The 12580-nt window shown below is 57.8% G+C and overlaps 1 protein-coding gene across 2 annotated transcripts in view; it reads right to left on the reverse strand.

Moving 5' to 3' along the window:
* CORO2B (coronin 2B) overlaps window positions 1-5510 on the reverse strand; it is a 100328-nt gene extending 94818 nt beyond the window's left edge. Inside the window, exon 1 of one of the 2 annotated variants that reach the window (XM_010955336.3) lies at window positions 5405-5510. Coding sequence is in view for 1 of the 2 variants with exons in the window: in XM_074354279.1 (XP_074210380.1) it covers window positions 4313-4327 (15 nt within the window). In the remaining variant the exon portion in view is untranslated. Of the gene's footprint in view, window positions 1-4312; window positions 4751-5404 lie in introns of those variants that run through there. The other variant, XM_074354279.1, reaches the window with a different exon arrangement.
* Window positions 5511-12580: the final 7070 nt, after the last annotated feature.

Consider the following 12580-nt stretch of genomic DNA (forward strand, 5'->3'; position numbering starts at 1 on the left):
CATGAGTTGGAGCAGAAGGGCTTGTAATCTCTCCTCCCCAACCAGAGCCTGGGCTCCTTGGCCCGAAAAAGGGAGAGGCTGCCCAGCAGAAGGAGACCCAGCAGGCACTAGCAGTCCAGGCTGGGCGATGCAGCGGGGAAGCCTGAGTGGGGCCAAACCACCTGCCCCTCCTCAGGCTGCCTGAAGCCCCCTCGTGGGGCAGCTGGGCGAAAAGAGCACTGACCAGGGGTCAGGAGGACCCAGGTTCCCGCCCCTCCAGCCTCAAACTTGCTGAGTCACTTCAGGCAAATGACGGTTCTGCTCCCTGGACCTCAGGGGAGAGAGCCGGAGGACCTGACTGCTCACACGTGGGGGTCTCCTCCAAGCCACTCCATAGGGGCCCTAGACACGTGTGATCTTTGCCAAACAACTAGCTGTTATTCGTGACCTGGGCAGAACAACACCGTCCTTGGTCCTAGCACATTCAGCAGGAGCCAGGGGCTCCCACCAGTGAGCTGAGCTCTGCCAGGAAGGGGCAGGAGGAGGAAGGCTGACCTGCAGAAAGAGGGGCCAAGGCAGGGCCAGGGCACGGCTGACACGGTGCTGGTGGACCTGGAGTCGCCTGCTTAGAGGGGGACACTGACATCCAGGGTCCTCCCTTAGCCCACATTCCTTCTCCTGAGTCCTTCAGGGTACTTTGTTCTCAGACCCCTGACCCCCTGAGCCGGCCCAAGGAACCTGGAAAGCACCGAGCTCAGCAGCACCAAACTTAACAAGGCACACCCGGGCACCAGGCTGCCCAGCAACTGAAGCCACCACCTTCCTTACCTAGAGGCCCCATCTCCGGTCACAACATGGACAAAAGCCAGGAAATCACTCCAGAGGACGTCTGAGCGGCAAGAAGGTGGGCTGTGAGCTGCGTTCCAGCTCACAGGCATTTCTTACCGCCCGCTGACTCGTACTCACACACAATGCTGACATGTTTTGTTCTGTTTTTCCAGTTGAGGGCAGTTTAGAAGCAGGTATTAGACATGGAGAAGCTCTGCTGAGTGCTAAGCCTGGGATATGACTGGAGTGGAATAAAGATGGGAAAATTATAAAAATCAGGCACAAGGACTTGAAGAATAAAGTCGTCTGGAACAAGTCGTCTTGTAACTGGGAAAGCCGCCTTTACTCCCTCGCCCGACTTGCCCTGGGGAAGGTACTGGACCAAAATTGGGAGGAGGCCAGGCCCTGACCTCCTGCAGGCCCTGCGGTCTGGGAAGCTGCATCTGGTCCCTTCCTCTGCTCTCTTCGTTTCTTCTTCCCCTCATTGCAAGAAGAAGCTGAGGCAGCTTATTAAAATACACACAATGCAACAGAGTTTAAAACATCATAACCAGGAAAAAACGCCATCAGGCTAGAAGGTCCCACCCCAAATCTGCATGGCTCTGTGTCTCCAGTGTGTTAGTGTAGGAGCTCCCCCAAGAATCCCCCAGGCTTCACCTGCAGCCCCACTGGTGGACCCACAAGGAGGGGGCTGGGATGTGTATGAGAGGGAGGGCAGCCAGTATAAAGCAGAGCCCCCACCCTCCCCACCAAGGAAGTGCTACTGAGGATCTAGCAATTTGCAGTCAGCTTTCCTTTTCGCTCCAGGTTCCCTAAACTAACGAGATCACCTTCTGCAACCCACACCCAACCCTGGCCCCGAGGACTGCCCTCAGGGAGCCTAACACAAAGGCGCAAAGCAAGGGTCCCCGGGGCAGCAAGCTGGGGCTTGCCTGAAGGGGGTGGCCCTTTGCTTGGAGGTGGCAAGGGCCGGGGTCTCACCCTCTAATCCATTCCCTCCCCTGCCTACCACCCCCAGTTTGCAAGCAGCGATCCCACCTCCCAGACTCCCATTGGGGTTCTTCTTCACATCTGTCTTGTAACCAGACCAAACCCAGAGAATGAAGAGCCTCCAGGTCCCCACCAGAGCTGACTTCCTGTCCAGAGCTGGAGCTGTCCCAGAGCCCCCAGGAGGGGCTGGTGCTCTGCGTCCTGTGACCTAATGCCCAGCACAGGGCCTGGCCAGAGCAGGAGCTGTCCCAGAGCCCGCAGGGGGGACCTGGACCCTAGAGACTATCAGAACCAAGTCCTGCACTTCACAGACAGGACACAGAGGCCCAGAGGTGGAAGTGACTGGTCCAAGGTCACACAGCCTATTCGTGCCTGACTTAGCACCAGAAGCCGGGCCTTCAGACTCCCAGAACCCTGCGGTTTCTGCCTCAACTCAGGGAGGAGCCTCTTCCAACAGGCTTTCAGGCAACAGGACTGCCCTCGAGGCCCCACCCCTGCAACCCTCTTGCACCTCCAGACAACCAGTCTTTTAAAGACCGGCAAGGGAAGAGAAGATAGGGTTAAGGTGGGGATTTTATTTAATCCTCTGAGCTGGCTTAAACTGATGCCACACTGGTTAGAGCAGGAAGAGAGAGAGACACAGAGGGATTTGGTGGGGGTTGGGGGGAAAGGGGCACATTAGTGAACAGTCACTGGATACCAAGAGGACAGGCCTGCCAACGAGTTTAACAGACAGATACGCACCTTCATGGACTGCGACCCCAGGGCCCAGGCCTCCGAGTAGTGCCCTTCCAGCGCTGGACTCACCCAGCCACCCAGTCTCCACGGTGCTCAACAGTGCAGAGCAATGGAAAGACCACAGGCCACAGGCTGAGACAGACCTGAGGGTGAACCTCAGCTCTGCTACTCACTGTGTGACCTTGGGCAAGTTACTTTACCTCTCTGAGCCTCAGCTTCTTCCTCTGCTAAAGGGGCCTGAACACACATTCCTTGCAGGCCTCCTGGGAAGGAAGGCTGTCTGAACTGTTGCACATAAAGAGACACAGGGGAGGCATCAAGTCAGAGCTCAGTGCTGTTATTACATGTCTCACATCCTTTATCTCTCACCCAGTCTGGTCCATCACTCTCCGGCTCCGGCCTGCTTACACCCTTGACATTAATAGCCCTAATGATAATAATCCTTCCCAGCCAAACAGCATTCGTATCACTTCGAAACACTAAACATCCTGCCCGCTGGGGGTCACAGCAGCTCTGCCATTAGTAGCCAGCACTAAGGTAGCCCGCCAGCCCCCAAGTTCCCCTTCCCACACTGTTTCCAAGTCTGAGCTTTGGACTTGTGCCCCAAGACCCCGAAGGAACACGCTGCCCTCCGGCAGATCTCATGGGGGTGCGAGCAGCCCCTGGCTCGTCAGCTGGAGGCAGGACCACCCCTCCCATCGCTTCCAAGGCTGACCCTCCATCTGGCCCACTGCTCTGACCACAAACAAGAGGCCCTTCCCACTCTGGCCTCCAACTCTCCAATTCTGAGAGCCAGCTGGGCAGCTGGGAGAGTCACGGCTCGCCAAATCCGAGGCCAAGGCCAGGCTGTGAGCTCCTCACCCTGAGAGCTCTCTGAAAAGTGTGGACTCACACTCTTGACCTCACTGGTTCTTCAACTGCCCGCCACCACCCCCAGGATCCATATGACCATCTTCACATTCCACAAGAGGAAACTGAGGCCCAAAGCAGAAGGGCCCAGCCAAGGTCACCCAAGGGATCTGGGTAGAACAGGGAAGTGAACTCAGTCTCCTCTGGTCTCTTAAACCCTGGGCCCTTTCCACTACCCATGTCTGCCTTCCTCTTAACTCCTTCTTCCCCACAGCAGGGAAGCTCCCAAAGTCTCTCCAGTAAACCTGGGCCCTACGACGAGGTCCAAACACTCTCCTCCAACATGGGGGCTGCCAGAATGCGCGACTCTCCCTTCCCGGCCACAGTCCCTCCCCGTGTCTTCAGGCCCGTCACCGCAGAACCTTTCCAGCTCCTGGTAACAACTCCCGGGACATCCAGACTGCATTTGGAGTGGGATTAGAATTCTTGGGACGGGAGGCAGAGGCTGGCAGGTGGAATGGGCTTCTACCTCGGCTGGCCTCCGCAGGGCGGCAAGCCCACCCCCACCCCCAATGCCCAGGGCCAGTGCCTGCCAGCGACGCTCCCCGCGGCGCGCTCCAGCGGCGATACCACAGAGCTGCCCCACACTGCACTCCAGGGGTTAAAAATGCAGCATCCGAAACAAGGGTTAAAAATGCAGTCCCGGGGTTGGGCCGGCGCGAGGGATCTTGTCCAAACCGCCGCGGCTGCCAGAGCGGCATCCTCCCCTTCCCTCCGCGGTCCTCGGGGGCCGGAGCGGCCGGAGCGGCGAGGGGAGCAGGCGAAGCGCACGCCGCACCTCCCGACACCGGAGCCCCCTCCCCACGCCCACACCCCCGCGCCCCCGGCAGCCCAGGCGGGTCCCGGGCGCGGCGGGCGAGGCGCTTACCTTTGTGACAGTCATGCAGAAACTCCGGGGCGGTGCGGGGGCGCTGGCGCGGCGTGCGGGGGCGGCGGCCGGGGTCCGCGGGGGCCCCAGGCGGCGGCGGGAAGGGGGTCCGGCGGGGCTCCGCGCGCTCCCCGCGGCCCGTGGGAGGCTCAGCCGAGCCTGGGGGCCGCGCTCTGGGCGGCCAGCCGGCAGGGACCGCTCGTCGGCGCTCGCCCGCCGCCCGTCGCTGATGTCAGCCCCGAATGTGCATTTATAATGGATGAGCCTCCTTCGCCGCAGGAAGGCGAGGCAGGAAGAAAGGGAGCGAGGGAGAGGGCCCGGGCTGGGGGGCGGGGGGAGGAAGCGGGGCCGGGAACTCGCTACAAAGGAGGAGGCGGGAGGAGGAGGAGGAGGAGAAAGCGCAGCCCGCCCGCCGTGCCCTGCGCCTCCGGGCTCGGTGGCCGGCCGCCGGGCACCGCCGCTCCTGAAGCCCGGGGCCGGCGCCCCGGCCGCGGCCTTAACCCCTTCCGGCCCGCGGCGGCCGGCGCGCGGCTGGGCGCGGCTGGGCCCTGGCACCTGCCAGCTGGGGCGGGGGGCGGCCCGGGATTCCGGGGCACCGTTGGCCCGGGGACGCGCTGAGGTCCCACCTAGACGGCCGAGGCGTCGCGTGGGCCGAGAAGACCGCTGGGCTCGGCCCCCGTTGGGTCGCAAAGTCGGCCCGCGCGCCGGGAGCGCGGCGCTGCCCGCGGAGAGGGGCGTGGCGGCCGCCCGCCCGGAGCTCGGCCCGCGGCCCGGCCTCGCGCAGACCCCGGCGCGGCCCCGGGCGGCACGGGGCGGTGGGGCGAGCGCTCGTCGGAACCTCGTTCCCTCTGGTCGGAGGCGCTCGCGCCACCTTACAGAGGAGGAAACTGAGAGCCGGAGTGGGAAGTGACTTAGAGCACGGTTTCTCCCAGAGCCGGCCCGCCCCTCGTCCCCGCAGGCTCTCTGCGGAACCCCCTGTTCAGGGGCTCGGTTCCAGACCCGGGACGGCCCGGCCCCAGGTGTGTCTGCGACCCCGGGGTGCGGCGCCGCCGGGGAACACAGGTGCGTCCTCTGTGGTGAACGAATCCTGACCTGGGTCACACCATGTCCTGGGGCCGCTGCAGGGACTTGAGGGACAGTCACCTGACGGTGTCCCCGCAAGTCAACCGAAAGGAGTCCTCCCCCGGAGCTCCTGTGCGCACCGGTCCAGCAGCTCTGCCCCGCGGGGACTGGAAGGGGGACGGGCTCGGGGAGACGGAAGCGGAGGGATCTTTCTGGCACCACGACCTGCCCGCAAGCCGGAGGTGCTGGCTTCCTGCTCAACACAGAGCGGTTAACCCGACGACGTCGTCCACGCGGTGCGAGCACCTGCTCTGTGGAAGGTGCCAGACCGACGGAGAGGGGAGCTGATGCCTGCCTTCAAGGAGTAACAAAGTAATCTGCATCTGTAGGGCCCTTTGTGGATCTTAATGCTAATTTATTTACATTTTTTCTCGAAATGCTAAATGCAACAATGAGAGGAAGGAACCGTCCTCCTCTGTTTGCTGATGACTGAACAGACTCAGAGAGGGGCGGGGACCTACCCGAGCCCACACAGTGAGAGAGCCAGGACCTGAATAGAAGTCTTCTTTTTTCCCTTTTAATGGAGGTATCAGGGGTTGCACCCAGGACCTCGTACGTGCTAAGCATGCGCTCTACTCCTGAGCCACACTCAGCCTTTTCATGTCAAGCACATCGGTGAATTCCAGGGCCCCTCAAACCCGCCGCCTTATTTGAATTTCACACTTGTCTTGGGAGACAGATGGACAGCTAGCGTCCCGTTTTCAGTTCTGAGGAGTTGGGCCGACCTACTGAGTCTCCTGGGCAGCAGATGTTGCCGCAGGCCTCAGGCGGCTCCTTGGCGCAGACCCTTCTTAGTTGTGTTCCCATGATGGACCTCATGCTTTTGACCACGTTACTTGCCTGCCGAGAATGCCTAGTTCTTCCGCACTAACCCAAATGTTCCCTGCCCACCTCTCGGCCCCACCCCCTTGCCAAAGCCCCGACAGCTCCAACCCCCACGGGTCCTGTGCTGCTTCTGGGTCTGAGTGTCCGGTCTTGATTTCACGAGCTTCTGGACAGTGTGGACTGTGAGCCGGCAAGCGTCTGAGCACCAGGGCATGCTACTCCTACTGTGTACCCCTGGGCACACAGCCGGTGCTTAGCAAATATATAATGCCAGCAAGAACAAATTAAGCAAGATAAACCGTCGACCCGCGGCTGAAGAAATTTAAATTGGACCCAAGAGAGCATTTCCCCTCAGCAGGCTGTCCAGCATCACAAGTGGTCACACTCCCCATCTAGACTGTCTTGGGCAGGTGAACCTCAAGACAGGAGGATGGACCTCAAAAGATTTCCAAGGCCCCTCCAGCCCTTGGAAGCCATTAAAGGGAAACTCAAGAACACGTCACCCTTCCCCCATGGTTATGATTTGTCCACTTTTATCTCTCAGGGGTATTTGAAATCCCAGATTGTCACCCTCAGCTACCCAGCATGCCTCTTGGCACCTTCCCTGCCAGCATTGTGGGCTCTGGGAATGAGACACATAGTGTCAGCTCGAGCCAAATGTAATTAGGAACATCAATCTGCTGCCCACAACCCACGTGACACGCTCCCTAACAGAAAGAAAATGTTTCTGATTCCTCACGTGCTGCTGGCTGGCCCGTCTGTCACGTCTCCCCAGTCAGAACAGAGGTCTGGAAGAGCAAGGGCCCTCTCAAAAAACTTGGCTTCCCTTCTTCAAGTGAGGGGCTGGGCCCCGAGGAAACACGCAGAAATGTGTGCATTTTCTGTGGCTGACTCTCTGTGCCACAGGACCTCCCGGCTCCTGTCCCTGGCGACGTGGCCCATCTGTTTGGATTCTCCCCAAAGCAGAGTCTGAGAAAGGAGCTGGATGCAGGTGGTCTGACTGGAAGGTGATTCCAAGAGGTGGGAGTGGAAGAGTGAATGGGGGTGAGCAGGGAGGCTGGGAAAGAGGAGGAGCCAGTATGAAGACTGGCTTTGTATTTTGTGTTGTCAAGGTCACTGCTGGAGCCGAGGGGCTGCTTCCTCGGGGCCGTCTGGGATGTGTCCGGGGACTGTCTGCCAGGAGTCAGTCAGCGGCGTTCGTCCTTGGGCTCCTCTTCCCCACTGTCTGCGGCTGCACCTTAGGGCGTGGCTTCAGCTTGGAGAACGCCCGGGGGCACCCTCACCCCCCCAGCTCTACTTGAGGTGGGGTGCTACTAGCTCAAGTCTGAGCTCCCTCGGACCCCCACTGAGCCGCGGAAACCAGAGGGAGGAGGAGCGAACGTGTTACAAACTGTGGAGCAAATGAGTTTGCAATAGGAGTTCTAGTCTCTTCCAGACTCATTTAGGTCTCAGTGCTGTGGCCCATGCTCTGTCCTCAGGCTTGAATGCCTTTGTACACTTTCTCTGCCTGGCAAACTCCTACTTATCCTTCAAATCCCAGTTCAAATTGACACCGCCTCTATGTAGCTTTCCTGACACTACCTCCACAGTTGCCTGGTTCACACCGTTTTATAATGATCATAATTAAATATATTTGTCCTGTCTCTTTTGATGGGCTGTGACCATGTTGTGGCCATGTGTTCTCTCTCTGCCTCTCTTTTTTTAATCATGAAGAGTAGCTGACACATAGGAGATGCAGTGAGGCTGCCATAGGCATCTGTAGCTGCAGCTTTAATAACCCTTGGCTCAAATCCCAGCACTCCATAGGGAGGCGTCTTGACACCAGTCTCCGACCCTCCAAGTGTGTTTGCTTTCTAGCTTTTGCCCAGGCCCCATATTGGGCACCACTGCACAGAGTGAGAAGGACTTGCTGCTTGCCTGCAAGAAGCTTGTGGTCCCCTAGAAGAGGCCCACAGACATGGGCGCACGTCGCAGACCACTTAGCAGGGGGCCAGATGGAGGGAGGTTCCCAAAGCCAAGGAGCCCCGTAGGAGGGAGGGGCTCCTCCACTCCTCACTGCTGCTTCTGCCATGCCACTCCCAAACACACCCACACACCACCTGCCCTCAGGTGCTCAGTCATCAAGCCCTGAGGGTCTCACTGTCCCTCAAGTCCTTCCCTTCCTCCCCATCTCTACTACTGCTGCCCAAGCACAGCATTTTAATTTGCTTGGGCCTACCTGACTGGCCCTCCTGCCTCCTGCCTGGTGCCGACCAATCCATTCTCCGTCCAGCAGCTCATGTACCCCTGACCAAACACACACACATTTGCCTCGTTGAAACCCGTTAGAGGCTCCCAGCTGCCTTAGGGTTGAGGTCTAAACAGGGTCCTCCAAGACCTGTTCCGATGCCTGTATCTCTATGTTGTCTGTCTCATCATAGTTTTGCCTTTCTCTCCCCCTGAACTCCTACCAGATAGTTCCTCAGTCTTTCTTCAGATGTCAACTCCTCCAGGAAGCCTTCCTGGACTGGGACTGCGTTGGTTTAGATGCCCAGCCTCTGTGCTACTTTCCATAACTGCATGAGCCTCATTCTTTCTGCACTTCTGCACTGTTTTAGCATCTCCTGTTTGTGTGTTTGACCTCCTGTTGGAGAACAAGCTGCTTGAGGACTGGGCCTGGCTCTTTCTGTTGGTAATTCCAGCATACAGCGAGCACCTGGTTCAGTACCCTTCCCTGCATATAACTTTTCTGTTTCCCATTTGTCCCTTGCTCTTCCTTTTGTGCTGTCTCCCCATCCTGTCCCCCATTACCTGTCTCCACGGTTGCAACCACTTTTCCATGCTTTGAATCTCTGTGTCCTCCCCACACTTCTTCCCCGAGCCCCTTGGCCCACCTTTCCCACTCTGCCTCTCACCTCCCCGCACCCCCTCAGCCACTCCTCATGCCTGGGTTGGGGCGTCTCCCTCCCCTCCTCCCTTGACTGTCATGTTTCTCTTCTCTTCCTGTCTCTCCTCCAGCTCTGTCCCCCCACCGTGTCTGCTTGTTTTGTTCCCCTGCCCTTCTCATCTCTGTGTGTCCATCTCCCTGACCCTGTCCCTGTGTGTGGCTGTGTCTCCTCTCTGAACCCCCGCTCTTTTTCCCTGTCCCTCACCCCTTTTCTCCATGGCCTCTGTACAACACACCTGCTGACGCTGGCGTGGGGGAACTGCTGGGCAGGAGCCACCTGGAAGCAGGCAGATCTGGGGCTCAAATCCCAGCTCCCCCGCACACTGTCTGTGTCATCGGGGCAGCCGTTTGACCTCTTTGTGCCCTGGTCTCCTGCTCTTCAACATGCGGTAATGATGACAGTGGCCTCACAGAGCTGCTGTATGTGAGAGAGGGCGGCGGGCCGGGTAGCCACCCCATAAATCCTGCTACTACTGTGAGAAATCAAGAGTATTCTCACCATTCAGTCCTTCGGGCCTCATGATTTTTTTTTTTTTGAAACTTAAAAAAAATTTATTATTTTTTTAATGGATATACTGGGGATTGAACCCAGGACCTCGTGCATGCTAAGCGTGCAGTCTACCACTGAGCTGTAGGCTCCCTCCAATTCTCCATGGTTTTTTAGTTAGGGTGGACTAAACGACTCTTATCTCCCCCATTTCTCAGGAAAGGAAACTGAGGCCAGGAGAGACGAGGCGGCCTGCCCAGGCTCACAGCTGCGGCGGAGGAGAGCAGGCCCAGGGCGCAGGCCTGACCCTGTCGTCGCTGCACCTCCCACAGCCCCGAGTGTCTGCCTGAGCATCTGGGGGTTAGGGCCCCTCCCGGGTACCAGGAAGGGAGTCAGGAGCCTGAACTCTTGTTCAGGTGTGGCCCCATATGAACATGAGCCTTACTAAAGCCCCACATGCCAGCCAAGACATGGTTCACTCATTTATAGAGTGGGACTACAGAAACCCACCTACTTAAGAACTATCAATTGGCAAACATTTTATTTAGATGAAAAATGTTTGTAAGAAAAGAGAGAAAAGGAAAAAAAGCCTGCTGTACCACCAACCACCAACAGAGGGCGAGAGCGGTCTCTTGTTTGGAGACACCTGGGCCCCGGGAACCAGATTTCCAGCCTTCAGGCCCTTTGGCTCTAAACTTTGGCAACACCCAGTCAGTGGTTCTCAAAGTGTGGGTCCCAAACGAGCATCAGCTTCACGTGGGAGCTTGTTGTTAGTGCAGATTTGTGGCCCCCCCACTTTTGACGCAGAAACTCTGGAGGTAGGGTCCCAGAGGTCTGTTTAAATAAGCCCTGGGGGAGGGGGTCTGAGAAGCACTGACTTACCTCACAAGGTACCGGGAGCACCCTGTCAGATGCGTCCACCTCCCAGGTAACGTAGCTGAATTTAACTTGGGCTTTAGGATCTCAGCTGTGGCTTTCACAGTCTCCCCTCTGGAGACAAAATGATAAGAATGGCCCAGAGCAGAAGGGTTAGGGCAGGTGCCCGAAACAGCTCCCAGTAGGAACCATGGCTGTGACGTCCCTGCTTTGGTTTGAAATCGTGCGCAAACCCAGGTACTGCCCTGGCTTAGCCCCACTCGCCTCTCTGGGGCTGGGCCTGAAGGCGCTCCCAGGAGCAGCGATGGCAGGTGTCCTGTCTCGTGGGAGACCTGCTTCTCAATTTGGAGACGGAGTTTGGGGCCTTGGGGCCTGGGAGCAGCGTTTTGGAGATCCACTTGGAGCCCAGCAGCCCCTCCTCAGATGCCCCCCAGGCAGACTCGTCCCTTCCCCTGCCCCCCCCCCCAGGCCCTGCCCACCCCTGCCCCCAGGACCACTCTCCTCCAGGCGGGCCAGATCCGGCCACATTTCAGTGCTCAGCAGAAAGCCGCCCGCCCAGCCTCTGTCCTCTCCCTCCGCTGAGCTCCCAGCACAGAGGAGCTCGTCCATGTTGGATACCCTGAGGCCTGGGTCACTGCTGCCTCTCAGTCCCTCCTCTCTTGTAAAGAGCAGGCTCTGGACCAGATGGTAGCCAGGTCTCCCACAGGCTTGGATGCTTTGCGTGGGGGTGCCGCTCCAAGAATTCCCAAACTTCAGTTCACAAGAAGAAGTCAAAGCTGCCCTTAGCTTGTGCAGGGCCCGGAGCAAAAGTTTTCTGTGTGCAGGACACTTGTTAAAAAACAAAATTCAGCTGAGTCAATTTGAAGATCTAATTAGCTTTATTAGGGAATTCACGGATCAGGCAGCCTCCCACCTTGCCCTTAGGAGGGTGCTCCCAGGGGCTGCGAAGAACGGAAGGCTTTTTACAGAAAGCCGAGGCCAAAGAGTTATTAGCAAAAGAAAAGAGAGGAGTGTTTTCAGGTCAGGACATCATCTTTCTGTGGGGAAGGGACCGGCGAGGGTTCTATCACACAGACTGCCTCTCTGTCCTTTGGGGGATGGAAAGGGCCTGCCTGACAGATGACCGCATTGTGGTGACCAGAAAGTCCCAGACTGGTTTATTAGGGTCACATTTCTGGTGATGGCTGAAACTGCGGTTAGGTTAGATATTAAATCTAGGCTGACGCACTTGGGGCCTGTGGTTTTCCTCTTTAACACCCTCGTCTAGATAAACAATTTGATTTTAAAATATAATACTTGGCCCATATGAGGTGTTGTAATCTATCAGTGAAGACTTAGAATAATGCACAGAGAAGGGTCCTGATACGTTTATTTCTTGTCAAATTGGTGCACGTGAAGAGTCTCTGGAGGGTCCAGGAACCGTCTCTTCCTGTGCTTCATTGTCAGATATGTCATTCCTGGCTAACTGCTTATCTTCCGCCGTGAGGAAGAAGTGAGAACGCGGGGGTTATTCATGACGCCACGGCTCTTGGGAACCTGTTTGTATCAAAACAACAGGGATCTTCTTGCCTCTGCAGTTTACTGCTACCATTCACTTAATGCCAGTGGCAGCCTTGCTCACGACGCCACGTTGCCCACTGTGCTGCCGTGAATCCTGGCCCTCAGTGACTCTCTCAAAGGGTCTGCTTCACTGACGGTGGCCGTAAATGCAAGTCTAACCCATTGTGCCGAAGAAGGATCGTCTGTTCTCTGGCCATGCACTGACCATTCAGGATGTTCGGGTGTAAATGACACTTCGGGTCACAGAGGCTGCAGTGGGGTGGGGGGTGCCCTGGATGCTCCTGGAAGTTAGCACCAGGGAAAGGGCACTTTACCACCCCCGCCACTCGTGGTGCTGCAGGCTCAAAGCGTAGGTGGGCAGAGACTCATGCACGGGGTCAGGTCCAGAGGCCAGCTGTGGCCCAGAGACCTGAACGAGTCCTGAATCTGACGTGGGGATCACTCAGAGTCAGCACGTCGGCACCGCCCTAGG

Source organism: Camelus bactrianus, chromosome 27 (genome assembly GCF_048773025.1).
Source record: "Camelus bactrianus isolate YW-2024 breed Bactrian camel chromosome 27, ASM4877302v1, whole genome shotgun sequence".
NCBI lineage: Eukaryota > Metazoa > Chordata > Mammalia > Artiodactyla > Camelidae > Camelus > Camelus bactrianus.